General features: G+C 33.5%; 1 protein-coding gene across 1 annotated transcript; it reads left to right on the forward strand.

The window, feature by feature from the left end:
- The first annotated feature begins 271 nt into the window (after positions 1-271).
- On the forward strand, positions 272-1,387 carry LOC128041800 (uncharacterized). The gene is made up of 2 exons (XM_052632198.1): positions 272-972; positions 1,069-1,387. The coding sequence occupies exons 1-2, from the start codon at positions 272-274 to the stop codon at positions 1,385-1,387; spliced, it is 1,020 nt and encodes a 339-aa protein (XP_052488158.1).
- Positions 1,388-22,591: the final 21,204 nt, after the last annotated feature.

The raw sequence follows: 22,591 nt of genomic DNA on the forward strand, positions 1-22,591 counted from the left end.
ACAATTTTTATTGCTTCCACCACAACATCTGAAAGGCCAATTCAACTTCCCTATTAGCAATCTCAAGTTGACCCTTCCGAGCTAACAATTGGTATCGAAACTAGTCTCTAAAGACGGTTTAAAAATGAAGAGAAGATCCTTGGAGAAGCTCAAATGATCATCAAGTCATCCTATAATAATGACGTCTACTTTCGGATCAATTTTATTTGGTGAGTCTCAATCCATCTTCAAACCTCCTTATTTCAATGGTGCTACCTATTCTTATTAGAAGATGAGGATGGTATTGTTCATCCAAGAAAATGATCTTGTTGTTTGGGACATTATTATGGATGGTCCTTCAGTTTCATCCAAACAAGAAGGAAAGCTTTTAGTTTCAAAAAGTAAGAGTGAATGGAATGAGGAAGTTAAGAGAAGCATTCAACTTAATGCCAAGGCAATGTACATTCTATTTTTTGCACTTGGTCCGGATGAGTATAGTAGAGTTTTGACTTGTTCAAATGCCAAGGAGATATGGAACAAGCTTGAAGTCACCCACGAAGGCACTAGCCAAGTGAGGAAGTCTAAACTTGGAATCCTTACACTCAACTATGAAACTTTCAAGATGAAGCCTAGAGAAGATATCAAGGAGATGTCCGATCGATTTACAATCATCACAAATGAATTTAAGTCTTATGGAAAGACTTATCCAAATGAAGAAGTGGTAAGAAAAATTCTTCAAAAATTACCTATAAAATGGGAAGCCAAAGTGATCGCAATTGAAAATGCAAAGAATTTAGAAACTTTGACATTGGATGAGCTCATCGGTTCTTTACTTACACATGATATGAGACTAAACAAAGGGGGTGAAGAAGAAAAAGTTATGAAGAAAAATGTTGGCATTGCTTTAAAATCAACCACAAATGAAGGTAGTGAATTAAGTGAAGAGGTGGATGAAGACAAAGAGCTGAAGATGTTTGCTAGGAGATTCAAGAGGTTCATGAAGTCTAATAGAGGAAGAAGATTCTAAAAGATGGAAAAATTATAGCTTGAATCTACCAAGGAGAAAGATCTTATTATTTGCTATGAAAGCAAGAAACTGGGACACATCAAGTACGATTGTCCTCAACATAAAAAGAAAGGGTCTAGCAAAAAAAAGGCCTATGTTGCTGCTTGGAGTGATGAAGATTCATCCGATGATGAAGTAGCCAACTTATGTATTCTGGCCATCAATGATACTAAGGTAACTTCTAACTCATCTACTCTAAATGATTATTCTTTTGATGAGTTGCAAGATGCCTGTGATGAGTTGGGTTTGAAATTTGAAGTCGTGATGTCAAAACACAAGAAAAGTGTTTCAAATTTGAGAAATGAAAATGACTTACTCTCCAAAAACAATCATGAACTTTAAGAGAAAGTAAACAAAATGCAAGAAATTATTAATAGCTTTGAAAAGAAAATTTTATACTTGCATAATTTACTCTCAAAAGTTAATGAGAATCATCAAAAGCAACTTGAGATCCTTAAGAGTGAAAAAGCTCACTCTAACAAAGCTTTTGAAAGAGGAGAAAATTCAAAACAAGACTTTGATAAAAATAGATTTAATTTCTATAACATAGAGGTCCCTCAAGTTTTTACAAAAGAAAAATTGTTAAGAGTATATAGGTCCCTAAAAGACTCATTACTATTAAAGATAAGGATATCCTTTCTAAATGGATACCTAAAGGGACTAGAATTTTAAAAACTAATGCTTTTAGACCCAAAAGAACTTGGGTACCAAAAATTTAATTTTATGTTTGTAGGTAAGGTGCATTACTTCAAGGTAAACAAGTGCAAATTCTATATGATTGCGCCTTAATGTTATTTTGTATGGTAGTTCATTTTTTTCTTTATTTTTAATATCTATCTTTGGACTAACCACATTATTTTCCTCTTAAGTTTTACTTGATTATTTTTTAATATAACAACAAAGGGGGAGAAGAGAAAGGTAAATTTTATGGTCGATTGATTGCTTATATGCCAAGATTAGTGACCAAATTTTCAAAAAAAAAATGAATGTCAAATTTGAGCTTATTTTAAATTTTATGCTCCAAATCTTTATGCCTTAAATGGAAAATGATTTTTATATAGGGGAGCTTAAATTGCAAATGACTTTTATTATGGGGGAGCAATCTATTCAAAAACAAATTTACTAATTGTTTTGTTATATCAAAAAGGGTGAGATTGTTAAACTAAGTCTTATTTCATAATTTGTTTTGATATAACAAATTAAAGTGTTTCGAATAAAAGTTAAGTTGAAAAATTGATAAAATCAAGTTGAAATGGTTTCAATTATATAAATCATTTTCAATTATGTTAAAATTGTTTTACCAGACGTTTTGGCCTGGTATCAATAGTTTTGAAGATATCGATACCCATTCTAAAATCGATACCAAATTGACATTTTGTTTTCATGATTTGTTTAAAAACGGAAAAAAGTATCGATACCTTTTACAAAGTATCAATATCTCTACTCCAACGATCATTCAAATCTGCATTAATTACAAAAAGTATTGATACCCTTTTAGGAGGTATTGATACTCGATGTTGCAGGTGAATTAAATGAGCTGGTATTCCCATCCTAATGGCTATATTCAATTTCCTAACAACCAAAACGGTTGGAAATCAATTAGAGGGTATAAATACCATCTTCCAAAGATCCTACAACAACAAGAGAAATGTGCAAAGCTTAAAGATTAATCAAAACATCCAAAGAGCTTAATTCTTTCATACCTTCTCTTGTAAACACTTGTGAGCTTTCATTGTATTCATTTATCTCAACTGTTCTTCTTTGTATTATTGCTGAATTGGCAAACATTCTGATCATGTAAGGATTGCTTCTTAGTTTGCTTATTTGTTCTATTTGAGAGAGGATTAATTCTTGAGGTTTTGGTAGAAACCTTAAGGGAGTGCAATCTTAAGATTTTGGGGGCATAAATCTTAAGAGATTTTTAAGATTAAACCTTGTCCTCAAAAGTTACCAAATTAGTGAGTTTGAAGAAAATCCTTAGTTGTGGAGAGCTAAGGTAGTGGAGTAAGCAATTGGGGCTGAACCACTATAAATCATTGTGTTCTTTGTTGCACAATTTTTATTGCTTCCACCACAACATCTCAAAGGCCAATTTAACTTCCCTATCGGTGATCTTGAGTTGATCCTTCCAAGCTAACTCCAACTCATAAGTCCCCACTCCATGGCCATAGTGGAAAAAGAACCCGCCAACTTTAAAAAGGTAGGTTTGTGAACACCCTCAAAAGAAGAAGAAGGATAGGCACATTATTCCAACTCCGAGGGCAGATCCCTATCTTGTTTCTGTTGGACAATAAAGAAGGAGAAAGGATACTAACCCGCACTGATGTGTTTTCTCCACTAAAAGAAGGTTTTCCCCTCGCTAATTAGAAAGGTAAAGTAAAGAGTGCAAAATGAGGCTATGGATGCAGTAGGATGGGCAGCGTCCAAGTTTTGCATCGGGGTGAGAGACACTGAAATAAGTGTAGAAGAGTCCACAATATTGGCGGATTCCATTGGAGGTACAATAATAAATTTGGGATAAAATGTAGATACAGTCTTCGAAATAAAAGGTTCCTTACCAGGTCAATGGTGAACTAATCTAGTCTTGCTCTTTTCTCCGAAATTAAAGGACTCTCTTTCCAACCTTTGCCCCTTGCAACAACTATTACCAACTCGCACCATTACATCAGCTGCCTCTATAGTCTTTTGTGCGCTCTCTAAGTGGGCCTTCACATCCATGTTTGGTGGAGGGAAAAAAGATTTAAGGGGGGTAGGAGAACCTATAATATCGACAGAAAGGTTAGAAATAGTGCTAGCTAGGTATCTATCGGGAGAGACACCCCAATAACCCAGTATTAAGGGAGACAAGGGTTGTAGAGGAACACCATGGTTTGGGCAATAAAGGGTGGAAGGCTCCCTTCTTCTCCTTACCAATGATCGGGCCAACTGATCAGTGGCTCTATAAGGCCACACTTTATTGGTAGGTTTTACCCTTTAGGGGTCCGCGCCTTGTGCTAAATCTACTGATCTTAAGCCACTGGGGCTTTGCTCTTCTAGAAACTAACGGAAGACATTCCTTACTATAAGTATTTTTTCCAACTTTAGGGGACACCCCAACCTTAAGTATTCATATTGTGCCCTGGAGAGGTCAAAAATGATTACTTGCCACAGGAGACAAACAATTTCATGAGGGATGTACCACCTAGTGAGAAAGCTAAAATCGCCATCAAGTTTCCTTCTTACTCATAAGAAATTTTGGTGGTCCGAGTGGAAATTAAGGAGGAACTTTGAATAATAGACTCATGGCCCTCACGAGTACAAAAGTGGACCATACCAACTGAGACCCCTTGATTGATGACCACCAACTAGTAAGAATTTTGAAATACACCAGGAAATGGCAACTCGCAGTGTTTGCTGCAATCAAGGAAGTAAGCCACCAACGTCCACCAAGAAGAACCAGTAAGCTACCAGGGTGCAATCCCATAGTTATTTAGCACCTTACAAAAGAAAAGATGTAATAGGAGATGGAAGTCTGCCTGTACTAAGTATAACGAGAGGATAAACCCATCACGGGAGTTACTCAACCGTCATTCTCCTTACATGATTTTGAAATCAAAGGCAAAATTGGGTAGTCTAATTCCCGTGATTGATAAATGTTTCAACATTGCTTCGTGGGTAGTGGAAGGCTTATGTTGGATGTTCTAGCTCTATTGACGTTCTAGCTCTATGTTGGATGGCTTATGCTCACTTATTGTAGAGGTGGTATTGCTACCCTGACCCCTCTGATCCTAACAACAGTAGTCTCTACTTCTCCCTCCTAACATTGTCCTAATTCGGGGCATGTCGAGATTGCAGTATGTTATGAAAAAAGAAAAGACTGTATGAAGAGTTACCTGGAAGTTGGGTAATGTCTCTAGAGTGATAAACTCTGAAGAATGAAGCTAAGGGAGAAGAAAAGGAAAAAGAGGGAGAAAGATAGTTGAAGATTTTAAAGAAAACTTAATCGATAAGAAAATTTTTGAAGTGAAATCTAATTTTCAGTGAAAATAATTCCTTTTCTCTATGTCTTGATTTAAATAGCCAAACATCCTTGAGAAGTTAAGTTTCAAATTGCCAGAAATTATTCAAGTCTTCCAACCAGCATTTGAAACACGTTAGCCACTGAAAGGATTTTTCTTAAACCCCTTGATAACCAGAAAAGCAGGTATGTATGCCAGAGATAGTCAATTATTGGGTGCCCGCTAGGTGGTATATGCCAATCCGGGAGCCACCCGCTAACTTCGTACTGAGCAAATGTTTGGCTCAAGGTACAAGCCAAGTATCCGCCAAGATAGCTACAAGATTATCCTTGTACAAATATCTACCTTATGTGAAGTAGGGATAGTTCCATTATTTTAGCGGAATAGGTCCAGAATTAATTTGTAAATGATAGGTCAATGCTAAGGTATTTGGGCAAAGTAAATGTGTCTACCTCTACGATATAAATTGAAATTGTTTAGAGTTTGCCTCTAAGATTAGGCATGAGAAGAAATTTCCAAGCCGTAATTTTCTTTAAGGGTGGAGGAGTTGTCACACCCAGATTTCTTTAAGGACTCGAATTTAAAAGGATCTTTGGGTGTTAATTGAGCAAAGTAGAGAGTTGGCAGACTTTTCTAGGAATTTTTGAATATTTTGTAACTATCGGGTAAATAGTTAAGTTTCAACTCTAGTTTGGTTAGAATGAAACCGGCTAGTTCCAAAGTGGGAGACATAATAATTATCAGTGGTTGGCTAAAAGAGATTGGGAGACCATGTATAAGAGTTTTATATATAGGTGAAAGTGGACATTCTTGCAAAAGAAATTCTCCTCAATTTTGTCTACAAAAATTTCTTCTTACTTGCATTTTCTTCTTCGATTGTTCCAAAGAATAAGAGAACTTAAGAGAGCTCTGCATGGAGCAGAATTTGTAAGAACTAAAGTCTAGAAGTAAAGAAATTGAGAAACTGGTAAGCTTCTTAACTTTCTGTGCTCGAGAATTAAAGAAAGAATGAAGACAAGGATGTAACAGCCTGAATTTGGGGATAGTCGGAATAGTGGTTTTAGGACCACAAATTTGATGAGAAAAAAATTATTTTAATTATATTTTTATGGTCTACGATTTCACAAAATGATTTCGTGCAAATTTCGTTCGAAAATTTGACGTTTGGGCACTCAATTTAGTCAAAAGAACTAAATTGTAAGAAGTGCAAAAGTTGAGTTCTATATGTTAGAGGTGTCCAATTATTATCAAATTTTAAATTGGAGGTCTTTATATGGTAATTAGACCATTGGTTAAGTTGGTGGACAAAAAATGGGTATGGTTAGGCATGTTTCCAAAGTTTTTCATTAATGGCATTTTGGTCATTTAGTTATTAAAATGAATTAAAAACAAAATTAAAAGCCAATTTTTGTCCATCTTCAACCCCTAGGCCAAAAATTACATGGAGAAACCATGGCTAGGGTTTTTCAAGCTTCCAAGCTCGATTGTAAGTCCATTCTATCCCCGTTTTTAATGATTTTTACGTTTTTGAAATCCTCGTAACAAGATTTACCTATTTTTACCATTTTTTTGAACTAGGGTTTTTGTTTAAAAAATTACCCATGAATGATATGCATGTATTTTGATGTTTTATGGCAGAATATGAATGTTTGGAGTGTGATAAACGATTTGTACTAAGCAATTTTCGATGAAAATGCCTAAAAGGATTAATTTGTAAAAGTTATAAAATATGTCACAAGTGTGTGAATAAGTGAGTATTGTGGACTGCTATAGTTATGAAAATGGTTCAGCTAGGCCTAAAATGTAAGGAAATTGAATAAAAAATTATTTTAAGAGCCTAGGGGCAAAGTTGTAATTTTGTGAAACTTTAGGGGCAAAAATGTAATTTTGACAAAGTATGATTTTTGGACTGGAACGAATTGTGAAGGTTACATAAGTTAAATGTATTGTTATAAATCAAGAAAGACGAGAAATTGAAATTGATCGATAAAAAGAAAAGTGAGAAAAAGTGAAAAATTCTCGAATGAACCTTTGGAATAAAAAGGGATACGAATGAAGTGACAGAAATGATCACTTGTGTGGCACAGATTGTGTGTAGGGTACTATGTAAAAGTGAAAGTGATGGTCACGTGTGCAGTACTATGTGCAGGCTACTACGTGTACCGGAATGACAGGTCGCATGTGTAGTACTATGTGCAGGCTACTATGCGTACCAGATAGTTCCAATCACGTGTGCAGTACTATGTGTAGGCTACTACATGTATCGGATGGTAATGGTCACATGTGTAGTTCTATGTGCAGGCTACAATGTGAACCTAACATCATTGATTAGTAAGGTGGTTGCTATGTGCTGATTCCACCGGACATCGTTGATTAATAAGGTGGTTGCTATGTGTTGAATCCACCGAATATCTGTTATTATTCTGAAGTGTTCATCAGGAAATTGACTAAGTGTAATTGAATAATGAATATAGGTGAGGAATTGAATTGAATATCGGCTTAGAAATGGAAAAGTGAATTTTGAATTAAATTGTGATTGAAAGTGAAAAAGTGAAATTATGAAAGAGTACATTTAGCAATAAAACAGTTTAGACAGCAACAGTTGTGTGACTTTGAAAAATCACCAAAAATGGTGGACATTGAATTAGATGCTGAATAATATATGAAATTTAAACTGAATAAGTCTATTTTCACATAAAAGAAATAGATCAAGCAAAAGAGTTATATATTTTGAGATATTTGAAGTTTAGTTAGACAGAGTCAGAATAAGTTTGGAATCCCCTATTCGACTTTGGAAAATTGTAAAAATTGTACAAAAATAATTATGGGATAAAGTTTATATTTTAGAATCCTTATAGAATCTATTTTCAAGAAAAACAAACAAAAACAATATCTGAATTCTGTACAATGATATAATTAAATTTTAGTGAAGAGAGGTCGAACTATCAAGCGGTGAAACAATGGAAACTTTAAAGAATAAACTGTACTATTTGGCTAAACCAAAATTCTAAAAATTTTATGGTAAGAATATATGTGAATTTAATTTCAAGGAAAATTTATAGATCTTGATTTGAAGTTTTGTAGCTCCAGGTAAAAATAATTTAGTGACTCTGAATTTAATAGACAACTTTGAATATACATGTGAGTGCATAATGAAATTGTAGTTAATGTTGTTTAAGTGTGTTATACACATTAAGGATGTGGAATGGAGAGGAGGAGGAGGAGGAAAATTGGAAGAACATATGAATGATTTGTGTATAATTGGCCATATGCTCGATTGTAATCGATAAACAATTGAAAAGAAATGATGTTTATAATTGTGCATTATTAGTTATAGTTAAAGTTCATGTGAGAAAATAAAGTTTCATAGTATGTGTATGTGGTATACTTGGTATATGATTTGGTATGTAGCAATGCCAAAAATGGTTTATGAATTAACTCATGTTGATAAGTTTGATACATAAATGAATGTGGTGCTTATCCATGCTTATAATGCTTATACTATATGTTTATTTGGCTAGCATGTTTGGTGTGTATGCTTAGGCTTTGGCCAAGTTGTGGCTGGATTACGCCACATTAAATTTATAAAATTATGCATTGAGATGGTAAATGTCTAGATGGAAATATGCTTGTGATCATAAAAGAATGGTAAGGTTTAAAGTTTGTAATCTTTATTAAAATGGTTTATCATGTTGTTAGTATTCAAAAAGACTAGCTTGCGACTATGGTTGAGTGTAATGTTTATATCTTGTGTGATATGCATAGGAAATGGGAGTGGAAAGGAAATGAAATACTAGGTTCATGCTTGTAGTGTAAAATGATGCAAAAAGGGGACGTTAAGTTAAATGATAAATTTGTATTAGTATTGAACTTAATGAAATTTAATTGTACGTGAATTAAATGGAAATTGCAAATGATGTGATTTGAATTAAATGAATTATTGTGGTATTGAAATGTATATTGGATTGAGAAATTGAATTGAATCGTGAACATGAGAATCGTGAATTAAATGAAATGGAAATGAAGTGTTGAATCGCATGAGTATGTATTGGGTCTCAGAAGCCCTATTTGTTACAAATATAGTATTTTGAAGTTATAACGTGAAGATTTATAAAAGCATGTTAAAAATTTGAAGAGTTTAAATTTGAATGAAATTTTATAACTTGGTTTAACATGTTTATAAGTGTATGTGTTCTGGTAATGCCTCGTACCCTATTCCAACATCGTATACGGGTAAGGGGTGTTATAATGTGACATTGCCAGATTCGGTCATAATGTTTAGACTGGATTTGGGTTGTTACAAAGGACTCCTAATAAGTTTCTGTAAACTAGGATCTGGGTTTTAAGGTTGAATACCTTTAATTTAATCAATAAATGGTTATCATGCTTAGCTACCTAGATGAAGGAGGCTTTGGCGTTTGGATAAGCTAAGTTGATAAGGATAAAGGAAGCAAAGTGAGTTTTTGTGCTCCATCTTTGGGTGATCAATGATATTGAATTGTTGGAATGATATGTCTCTATATTTATTCTGTGCTGTCTAAAACCGTGGTTGTGTATGAATATGGTGACTAAGTACGCTTGCATGCATGTATGCTGGATGTTAATTAGCTATAAATTGATGTCACACCTAGTTTTCTCTTATGCCCCAAAATTTAAGGAAAAGTTAGGAGTTATTTGAATAGAATGACATAATGGCGAGCTCTACTGGGAAATTCAAAAATTTTAGTGACTGAATTATGAATAGTTGAATTTCAATTCTGGTTTTGTTAGATTGGAACTAAATGACTCTTTAGTAGGAGACGAATAATTAGCAAATGATGGCTACAATGGACTAAGGAGACCATGCAAATTAGGATATATATATATATGGATGGAGAGAAAAAAATTCTCTTGAATTAACTAGTAATCTCCTTCTTGTTTGCAATGTCTTCTTCGGTTGCTTCAAAGAAGAAAAATTTCATGAAAGCTTTGCATGAGTTGATTAATGTGAGTTTCGAGTCTAGGAAGCTAAGAATTCCATAAGCTGTATGCCTCTAAGCCTCCCTGTACTTGTGGATTAGAGGGAAGAGAAGATTTCTCAAAAATTTTCTATATAATTATGGATTATGGATTTTTAAGGGTTGAGTACCCTCAATTTAACTAATAAAAATTGTCATGCTTAACTAATAGGATGAATGAGGCTCTAGGATTTAGACAAGCTAAGCTAGCGAGGATAAAGGAAGCAAGGTGAGATTCTGTACTTTGCCTTTGGGTGATAGATAATGTTGTGTTACTTGCATGAACCACGTTTGTGTCTATACTAATTTTTTCCTAAATTCAAGGTGTGTATGAACCTGAAGAAAGTGTATATGGCATGTACGCAATAATTACAAGAGTGTGTGAGATCTTGCAAGTTGTTTGTTGACTGGTATATGGTTAGGAACCTATGATTAGTTAACTGGTGTACTGTATGTATAATAATGAGTGCAATGAGTTGTTTAAAATGCATGATTATATTGTATACAGAGTACGGAGGTATGTACCTTGACGGGGTAGTTAAAAATAGGAATAATTGGCGTACTGGAGGAATGAGTGGACAGAAATGAGTATTTAGGGGAGTTTGGGCGGCATTGTGGAAAAGTATCGACTAGCTCACTAAAGTGACACCGTAACGACAGTCTATCGATTCTATGGAGAAACACTGCAACGGTAGTAATCGATTGGTCCTTCGAGGCGAAACCTTGGAATTGGTTTATTGATTCCTCGGAATCAAAAGACTTTCAGGATAATAAACATGGAATCAATTTGTATAAGACCATAGCTGGGGCTATGGCAACATATGATTTCTGCTAGGAATATAGATATTGGATCATATTGTGTAAGTGTTGGATTATCAGTACGCCACGTAGCGCAGCGCAAAAAAAATATTCCGATGATCATCAACCAAGGATCAAGTACAAGAAATGAATCAGGTTGAAACAGGATTGGAAATATACCTATAGTGGTTTGATTTCTTTCGGGGTGTCGATTCCAAGCCGCAACAAAATCGTCTAGGCCACTATGTAGTCCACAGTTAAGCACAAATAGCAAAACTAATTTGGCTACTAGACCTCTTGAATTTTCTTCCTTCCACACCATATCATCAGAGATCCTTTTTCCTTTTATTGATCATCTATAATAAAATGGAATAATTCCCTTTTACTTTTAGAGAAAATCATAGAAGGTATTAAGACTTTATATTTTTTCCAAAAGAATATCAACTTCTATAAATATTAACTCTGGAAAGTAGCTGTGAATCGTATTCGCTAGGCGATACTGTCCGCCAGGCGATACAGTCTGTCGAACGATACTATCCTTTAGGCGATACAATTCACCAAAGATGTATGTAGGAGGGTATACGCCCAACGTATTTGCGTGAAGTATGTTTGTTTTAACCGTAGGATATGTCCTTGTAGGTTCTTGTAACGGTAGTAGTAATACTAAAACATTTCTAATGTTACAAGAAATGATTGACATGTAGCAATACATCATTTCTACCGAAGTTACAATAAGTCGTGATTCGACATAACCTTTCAGTGATAAAATTTTCATGTATTATATCCTTTTATCCTTTATATCTAGATTGGACACAAGTTATGGTATAGTCACACTTCTATAGTTAAATCTCATATTTCTTGATATTTTGAGTAGAATACAATAAAAAAATAAGTGTGATATCTCAGATCAACTTATTTGAGCATGGCCATACATTTTTAGCCTCACTCCATCAAGTGGCCCAAGATATTACTCCCATTATGTAGGAGGGATAAATTCATATCAATCATATCCCACTACATGAATTGTGGTATATCCAACATCAGTCTTTATATTACAACCTATTACGTTAAACGTTTAACTGTATCAAACTATATAGCTCACGATGTTGGGACAATGATGATTTCAAGTCTGAGGATCATATACATAGTTACCACTATGTGTAATGTTTGTAACTATTACATAATAATCCAAGAAACATACTCATGGTAGATCAGTCCAGTATTTTGTTCCCTAACACATACTCATGTATTGATTTTGACATACCTATGTCAATAATAATACTTTGTCATCAACCAACTACACATTAGTCTCAATGCATTATTATTGTCCATGCCAACAATAGTACTAAACTAAGGACCTTTCAAGAATTATCATATTATTCTTAGGACTTTATTATTAATCACTTTATCTATACATACTGAAAAAGAAACTAAAATAATAATGACAATGTCTTATATTAATAACAAGGAAAAACAAGTATGTAATTACAATCATCTCATGATTAGTCTTTGGGTATACTCTAACAATCTCCCACTAGCACTAAGACCAATCAATCATATATCTAATACTAAGTGACTTAGTGTGATGATGATGTTTTGGCTGTGTCAGAGGCTTCGTCAATGGATCAGCGATGTTGTCATCTATTGGTACTTTGCATATTTCCACATCTCCTCAATCAATGATTTCTCGAATGAGATGAAAGTGCTTAAGTATGTTTTTGGATCACCTACGAGATCTGGGTTCCTTTTCCTGTGCAATGGCTCCATTGTTGTCACAACAAAGTTCTATAGCATCTGATATGCTAGGCACAACCCCTAGTTTAGATATGAACTTCTTGATCCAAAAAGCCTATTTTGCAACCTCACTGGCTACAATGTACTCAGCCTTAGTTGTAGAATCAACTACTGTGTCTTGCTTTGCACTTTTCCACCTCACAACGCCACCATTAAAGGAAAACAAAAAACTCGGTTGCAATCATGAATCATCCTTGTCAATTTGGAAGCTAGCATTAGTGTAACCTTTTACACTCATCTCTTCGTCACCTCCATATATAAGGAATGTATCATTATTCCTTCTCAAGTGCTTAAGGATATTTTTAAATGCAACTCAATGACCTTCACCAGGATCTACTTGGTACCTATTTATCATGCTTAAAGCATACGATACATCTGGATGAGTACATAGCATGACATACATGATAGACTCAATAGTTGAAGCATATGGAATCTTACTCATATGTTGTCTCTCTTGTAGAGCTGAAGGACATATTTCCTTTGAGAGTGAAATACCATGTCTCATAGGTAAGAATCCTCTCTTAGATTCTTCTATGCTATACATTTTTAGTACTTCATCTATGTATGTACTTTGGCTTAGACCTAGGAGTCGTCTTGATCTATCTCTATAGATTTTGACTCCTAACACGTATGTAGCCTCACCCAAGTCATTCATAGAAAAACAACTTCGTAACCAATTTTTAATAGATTATAGTATAACTATGTCATTTCCTATGATAAGTATGTCATCTACATACAATACCAAAAATGCAATAATGCTCCCACTAATTTTCTTGTAAACATAAGGCTCATCTTCATTTTTGATAAAACCAAACTCTTTGATTGCTTCATTAAAAAGAATATTCCATCTGTCAGATTTCATAATCAAGAAATGCAGCTATTGCAAGTAAGATTTGAATGGATTTAAACATAAAAATAAGAGAAAAGGTTTCGTCATAGTCAACACCATGAACATGTCAAAAACATTTAGCAACTAATCGCCCTTTGTATTTTTGTACATTACCATCCATGTGGATTTTCTTTTTGAAAACCCATTTGCACCCTATTGGTTTAACCCCTTCATGTAGGTCGTCAACCAAGATCCATACCTGGTTTTCTGACATGGAATCCATCTCAAACCTCATGGTCTCAAGCCATTTCTCAAAATCTAGGCTCGCCACCGCTTCTTGATAAGTCCTAGGCTCATCTTGATCCATAAGTAGAATATTACCACATGTTGTAATGAAAAATTCATATATCTCAGGTACATGGATTTCTCTTAAAGATCTTCGCGGTAGTTGTGTTTCCAAAACAATTGATTGTTCTTCAACAACTTATGGAACCTGTTGTTGTTCAATCTTTGGTTCAGGGATCTGTTGTTGTTCTTAAATTTCTCTGAGTTTAATTTTTCTATCACTTCCTTTTCTGGAGACAAATAATCTCTCAATGAAGACTCTTGTCCAAGAAACAAACACTTTGTTCTTGGTAGGATTGAAGAAATAATATCCTTCAGTTTCCTTAAGATATCCCATAAAGATACACTTTTGAGATTTGGATTCAAGATTTGTAGATGTTTGACGTTTAACATAAGTTTCACAACCTCAAATCTTCAAAAAATACATACTAGGACGTTTCCCAGTCCACATCTTATATGGTGTCTTTTGAACCGATTTAGTGTGAAGGTATTTGTTTCAAGTGCATGTCCCTAAAAGAAAGTAGGAAGATTAGCATGACTCATCATTAATCGAACCATGTCTAACAGTGTTCAATCTTCTCTTAGAAACTCCGGTCCATTGTGGAGTACCAGGAGGTTTCAGTTGTGAGACAGTCCCACAATCCTTTAAAAGCTCATCAAACTTTAAGCTTAAGTATTCTCCTCCTCAATCTGATCGAAGTGCCTTAAAACTTTTGCCCAGTTGGTTTTATACTTGATTTTTAAATTTTTGAAATTTTCAAGGGTTTCAAATTTATGGCGCATAAGATAAATATACCTATATCTACTAAAGTCACTAGTGAAAGTAATGAAGTATTGAAAACCTCCCCTAGCTTATGTATTCATTGATCGACATAGATCACTATGTATTAAGTCCAACAAATCACTAGCTCGTTCACTTTTACTATTAAAAGGGGCTTTAGTCATTTTACCTAACAAGCAAGACTCACATATATCAAATTGTTCGAAAATAAAAGAATCCAAAAATCCATCTTTATGGAGCTTTGATATGCGCTTCTCACTTATATGGCCCTGTAACACCCTATACATGGCCCAGACGCCGAGCCCGAGTAATCGGATGCTACACCGTCGTCACACATCAAACTCATAGTAATTTGTCACGTTATTAATAAACCATTCTTATTATAAGGCATTCACGCTAATTTTAAGTCCAAAATACATCAATCAACATTAAAACATGCTCAGCATACTTCTATGGAACTAATATTAACAAATATACATGCTTTTAAACTAGTTAGTAAAAATTCTTGAATAAGTACGTAGGTATCGATACTGTAACAAAGGTATCAATATTTCTCTTAAAGGGTATCAATACTGATTGAAAAATCGATACCAAATCAGCATTCTATTACTCGTTAAAAAAATTGAACCCTAAAATTTGTCAGTATCTTTATTAAAGTATCGATTATTTTATACCGAGTATCAATACTCGTGGTAAGGTATTGATACCAAATTACAATATTGACTTCCTACGAATCAAAATATCACAGAATTATTATTTTTATAACCCGAATATTGATACCTTTGCTCTAGACCACAAAAATACAGCACATCTAAGCATTTAATCCATTCCAACAAATATCTAATCAACATGCATCATTTATCTCTTTTAACCAATGTCAAAACAACCAAAATAACAGTACAAAACATCAAAAACATGTACTAGCAAGAATCAACATGCCAAGGTCCAAGCCTATAATTCCTAGGAAGAATTAAGATATAAAATATCCAAAACATCATGAAAATATCATGCAATATTTCTACCACATTGTCTTTATTTCCTCAAATCATGAACGAATAAATAAACACCTACGAATAATGTAAAAGTCTCGCTTGGATGTCTCCCTTGGAATCACACCACTCACACCGGAACACAACTAATTTGCAATGGTCTAAAAAGGATTTGGCGAGCTTTACAAGCTTAGTGAATGATCAGAATAACTACCACACAAACACGTTATCATGCATTTATCGAAACAACCATATAGCATAATTACAACATTTCAACCTTAGTGTCATGTTACTTATTGCATTATCTATTGATTTCTTTACATAATAAACACATATCATTTAAACATATATCACAATAATCATAAACATATTTAAAGATAATTTGGAGCTTGAGCTATGAAACATAAAAATGGGCTTTATCACCACTCATCGGATACATGGATCTCCAACACACCAAAAGACTCATAGAGTCAACCATATCCCAAAAACTGAAGCATAAAGCTATCACTCTCCAACACACCAAACATGTTCCGTTGAATGGAGCTTAGCTCACATTCCCTTATCTCTCCAACCTATCCTAGGGCCTCAATGCCCAAAAACACACTACATATAGGTAAGTACTCACAATCCTATGGCATGCCAACTATATCCAATGGTCCCAAAGATCACAAGGCCAAAATAATTGTTATTAACACACACATTTATTTATCATTCCCTGAAAATATCACATTATAAACACAATATTATCTTTTTAATTTAGCATGTATAACATGCCTACATTTACACTTTAACAACGGTAGTCATGAACACATAACACATGCTATAACATCTCGTCTCAATTCACATTTTCACAATCACACTAGCACATATTTAAAAAATTAAATCAAGAGTACAAGAAAGCTTACACATGAAACTTAGAGTAAGGTTTTAGGCTACTTCTAAATTCTCAATTAACACAATGAATCGTGTCCACAAGTAGCGATTCTAAATACTCACTGATTACGTTTTCGCCTGATCGCCAAAAATTTAAACTAGCTTTTCCTTACCTTTATCTTTACTCGTTGAAGGTCCTAATAATTCCAAAGCTTCAACAAGGTAAATCACACAACAACACAATAAACAATCAGCCAAAGACTCACTTCAAACAATCAAAACACAAGCCTAAACTAAATTCTCTTGTAATTGAAACCTTCGACATAGCAAACTTGAAATTCAAATATCTCAATTTATACTTAATCTTTTTTCCTAAAATGAATTTCATTCATTTAATTATTCACCTACGAATATTCTCAACCTTTAAACCACACAAAACTACTCAATTCGTGGTATTGAAATTTTTGACATGTTTATGAAAATTTTCATTAAAATTCATTAAATCCTTAAAATCTTTAACAAAACTTCAAAGGAAGTTTAAAAAACTTTCAATCTCATCAAAAATAATTGAAAAACACTTTGAAACCATGTTTTTACCCAAAATCCACCATTAACGATCCAATTTTTGACTTTTATTCAAAACATGCGATTTAACAGCCAATAATTCAATTTAAAAACTAGATAACCTTTAAAACTAATTAGAAATCAAACTGTTACCTTAGTTGATGAAAAACCGATCGTTTGGCCAAAAAACCCAAAAACTCAACAATGGAGAAATCTATGGTGTTTTATAAGAGTGTACAAATTTTGGGTAAAACCGATTTAACCGACCGAACTGAATTGATTCATTTGATTGGTCGGTTAACAAAATTAATTTAGTCAGGGGTTGATTAATAATTTTTTGGAGGTTCAGTTAACGATTAATTCAATTCGAAATTGATTAATTAACCAAATTAACCGAAAATATATATTTTTATATACATTTTACATATATTAAATTTGGTTAATTTGGTTAAATTTTATATGTTTTATACTTGTTTTAACTAAAAAACAAAAAAAAATTGGTTAATTCGGTTAACCGATCGAATTAACCGAAAAAGTTCAGTTTGGTTAATTTTTTTGAAAAAATTTTGGTCATGTTAATGATTAAGGGTTTAAAAAGTTTGATTAATACTAGTTTAGCTCCGTTAACCGATTGAACACCCTAGTGTTTCGAGTGTTCTTGAAACACTATGGAGGTTTAATGTTGGGAGAATGAAAGAAATCAAGGGAATGGAGTTTGTGAATCAAAATTTGAATGGGAAGAGTTTTGGAATACAATGGATGAAAAAACAAAAATATGGAGAAGAGACTAACGTGGGTTTTATAAATATGAAGGGTGAAAATATGGTATTTTTAAATTTTAGTTTAATTGCCTTTTAAAAACTCATAATTTAGACCCTTTTAAAAATCAGTCCTTATTTTAACATTGAAAGTATTTTCAGCATTATTTTCAAAAAAAAATTAATTTTCAAAATGTCGTAGACAAAAAAATTTCTGAATACCATGCTAACGAAATTCCCGAACTCACTAGAGCTAAAATTCTCATTTTATCCTTGAAACTTCTAAGCTCAAATTTGGGGTGTGGCAGGCCCAATCGACAATGCCAAAGATAAGTTTGATTAGAGTTATTTATTTTTTATCTATTAGTATTTATATTATAAATAGGCATATCTTGATCTAAAATGTAGAGATCATTTATTAATTGTGTCAAACCGTAGAAAAACATTATCGAGATAAAATGAACAACAATTATTCTTAATAATTATCTCAAAACCAATTTTATCTAAACAAGAAATTGAAATAATGTTTCTAGTCAAACTGGACACAAAATAAAAATCCTCCAAACATAAATCAAGTCTACTAGGCAAGGATAAAGTATGTGTTCCTACATCTCATGCAGAAACTCTTGCTCCATTTCCAACTCACAGGTCCATATCTCCTTTAGCCATATTCCTACTCCATTAAAATTCCTGCATAGAGGTACAAATATGATAAGTACAACCAGGATCTAATACCCAAGAACTAGACATTGATAAATTAATTTTGATAACATAAATACATAAAGTGGACCTTCTTGACCTCTTCAAGATAGGTAGGGCAATTCCTCTTCCAATGTCTGATCTTATCGCAATGGAAGCATTTTCCTTCCTTAGCAATTCCTCCTTTAGGTTTCAATACAGTCTTTCCTTTGTTGGGTTTGGTATTACCATTTTCCTTAGGCTTTGCTTTAGCATTAAGCTTTTCCTTGCCCTTGTCCTTACGAACCATCAATATGGGCTTAAGTCTAGCCCTTTTCATGTTACTTTCAACAGTTTGCAACATGCTAAGTAACTATTGCAAAGTCTTATTAATTTCATTCATGTTAAATTTAAGGAAAATTTGGCTAAAACTATCCAGCAACGATTGTAAGATGACATCGGTGGCCAATTCCACACCTAGAGGGAATCCAAGTTTTTCATGGCTTTTAATATAATCTAACATCTTGAGAACGTGAGTTTCCACAGGAGTTCCCTCCACCATTTTGCATCGAAACAGAGCTTTAGAGGTCTTGTACCTCTCTGGACATGCTTGACCGTCATATAATTCTTTGAGGTGATGGATCATATCATAAGCAACCATATCCTCATGTTGCTTTTGAAGCTCAGGAGTCATAATGGCAAGCATTAGATATCCTATGTCTAAAATGTCATCAAGATGCTTCTTATAAATATCATTGTCAGCTCTTGAGGCATTATTTGTTGGTTCATTAAGAACAGGTTCTTCAATGTCATATAATTTTCGTTCTTGTTTGAGGACAATCCTCAAGTTACGGAACTAGTCAAGGAAGTTCAAGCCATTCAACTTGTCCTTCTCAAGGACATATTGCAATGATAAAAAAGTTTGTGTTGTTTGCCATAATAAATCTACAATAATAAAATTTGAGTATGCGCAAATTTACCAAGTTTATATTATAAACATTAAAAGGACTTTATTAAATTATGCTCCCTCTATTTTATTCAAAATTAATAACCCTTATATATTAATTTCAAAAAATCATTTCTCTAAATTTTTTCTAATGGGCAATTATCCATATTTCACCTCGTCTTAAGTCAACTTTGGCTTTACTCTCAAGATTATGGTTTATTTAGGTAAGCGACACTTGCTAATTACATCCTATTTAACTCATTATTTGGTGAACAACTCTTGTTCCAATCATCTCATGATCATCCAAATCTCTTGCCTCTAGGTTTCTAATCCTACTAGAGTAACCTAGTTACGTTATTAACCAACATTAGAACCAACGAATATCACTTGCTTATTCTTCATATTTGACCAAGATAGATACAAGTACTTGGCTTTTGCAGAACCCATGTTGTATCGATTGAGGCTTTAACGAGGGTAAATATTGGAAGGCAATCTTAGCTTAATATTTTATTGATGGTTTTAAGTCAAATTCATCTCACCATTAAATGTTCAACTTTAATCCATTTTATTTATTAAAGTTAATTGTATCAATACACTACAACATATCATCCATTATATCACTAACATGAATAATATAAAGTTGTAAATAAATGCAAGACTTATAGCCCATAAAACTAAGGCGGCCTCTCCCAAGCCAATGGGAGAACCGAAAGGAATCCTAAGGTTGTAAGTCGCTTCACAAGTTTTTTTTCTCACTTAAAGTAGCCCAACCTTCATCTCCTCTAGTCCGTAGCTCGTACAATTTACAATTATAGAAACTCATTTTACATACGAGGGATTAGGATGAGAAAAGAAATACAAGAGAAAAGTAGAAAAGCACGACACACAGGTCGTATTTACAAAATTTCAACCTTTGTAAATTATAAATTAAATGGGTTATCGGGCTATAACCATGCATTTCAAACACCGTGAATATTAACCATAGCAAACAATATATGATATCTATTTATTCAATCATTTATTAATGTGAATTACAAAATTGGCCCAACAATTCATGCCACCTATGCAAAGGGGTCAAGGGGCAAAGCCCCTTATAGCGGTGCTGCTGGCTAGTCAGTGGCAACCTTTGGCGAAAATTAAGAAACTAGACTCATATCTCTATGGGAACAACATAATCAATTGAAAATTTTTATGAAAATAGAATATTTTCAAAATCAGAGTATATATATTTTTTAAACTTTCGATCTATGAGTCTTCTTATTGGAACAACTTTTGCTCCTAATTTTCGAATGTTATCAACAAGATAACTATTAACTTCAAATAACGAAAACCCCATTTCCCCAAAACTAATATGTTACCATTTAACAAATAATATATAAAATCCAGTAGACATCAAAATCGATGATTAACATTTAATCGGTGATTGGGATGAACATATAATCACATAGGTTAAACATATTACATACACGATTTAAAAACATATTACATGTATCATATATATACATGAAACAGATCGAGTAAATCAGATGAAAACATGTAACTCATACAATTGCATCAACCAGTAAATTTAATCCCGAATCTATATTATACAAGTAGCTCTGATACCACTATTGGATCTTCGGTACGCCTTGTGGCACAATGGAACAAAATATCCCAGCAATCATCAACCAAGGATCTAAGTACGAGGGATAAATCAGGTTGAAACAAGATTGAAAATATACCTTTAGCGATCTGATTTCTTTCAGGGTGTCAATTCCAAGCCCTAACAAAAATCATCTCAGCATCTACGTAGTCCACACAGTTAAGCACGAACAATAAAACTCTTTTACTTTTCAAAGAGAATTCAAAATTGGTTGCTAGACCTCTTGAATGTTCTTACTTCCACACCATATCAGTAGGGATTCTTTTTCCTTTTATTAATCACCTCTAATAAAACGAAATAATTCCTTTTTACTTTTAGAGAAAATCATGGAAGGTATTAAAATTTTATATTATTTCCAAAAGAATATCAACTTTTATAAACATTAACTATGGAAAGTAGTTGTGAATCGTGTTCACTAGGCGATACTATCCGTTAGGCAATACTATCCGCCAAACGATACTATTCGTCAGGCGGTATAGTTCGCCAAAGATGTATGTAGGAGAGTATACGCCCAACGTATTTTCATGAAGTCTTATCATTTTAACCATAGGGTGTGTCCTTGTAGGTTCTTGTTATGTCAGTAGTAATACTAGAACATTTCTAATGTTACAAGAAATGGGTGGCATCTAGCAATGCATCATTGCAACCCAAGTTACAAGAAGTCATGATTCAGCATAACCTTTTATTGATAAAATTTTCATGTATTATATCATTTTATCCTTTATATCTAGATTGGACACAGGTCTTGGTATAGTCACACTTGTATAGTCCAATCTCATATTTCTTGATATTCTGAGTAGACTACAATAAACAAATAAATGTGATATCTCATATCAATTTCTTTGAGCATGCCATGCATTTCTAGTCTCACTCTATCAAGTGGCCCAAGACATTACTCCCATTATGTAGGAGGGATAAATCCTATCTTGATTAATCATATCCCACTACATGGATTGTGGTATATCTAACATCAGTCTCTATAGTACAAGCTATTACGGTAGACGTTTGACTGTATCAAAATATACAACTCACAATATTAGGACAATGATAATCTCAAGTTTGAGAATCATATACATAGTTATCACTATGAGTAATGTTTGTGACTATTACATAATAATCCAAGAAACATACTCATGGAGGGTCAGTCCAGTATTTTGTTCTCTAACACATACTCATTTATTGATTTTGACATCCCTATGTGAATGACAATACTTTGTCATCAATCAACTACACATTAATCTTAATGCATTATTATTATCCAAGCCCACAATAATACTTAACTATGAACCTTTTAATAATAAATATATTATTATCAGTACTTTATTATTAATTAGTTTTTTTATACACGCAGAAAAGGAAACTAAAATAATAATGGCAATTCATTATTTTAATAACAAGGTAAAACGAGTATGTAATTACAATAATCTCATGATTGGTCTTTGGGCCTACTCTAACATTAAGACCATAGTTGGGGCTATGGCAACATATGAAGTCTGCTAAGACAATAAACATGGGATCATATTGTGTAAGACCACAGCTGGGGTTATGGCAACA

Source organism: Gossypium raimondii, chromosome 1 (assembly GCF_025698545.1).
Source record: "Gossypium raimondii isolate GPD5lz chromosome 1, ASM2569854v1, whole genome shotgun sequence".
NCBI lineage: Eukaryota > Viridiplantae > Streptophyta > Magnoliopsida > Malvales > Malvaceae > Gossypium > Gossypium raimondii.

Coding starts and splice junctions, on each gene's coding strand:
- LOC128041800 (XM_052632198.1), top strand. CDS start 272: ATGAGGATGGTATTGTTCATCCAAGAAAATGATCTTGTTGTTTGGGAC. Junction 973..1,068: donor TTTGCTAGGAGATTCAAGAG/GTTCATGAAGTC, acceptor TTGCTATGAAAG/CAAGAAACTGGGACACATCA.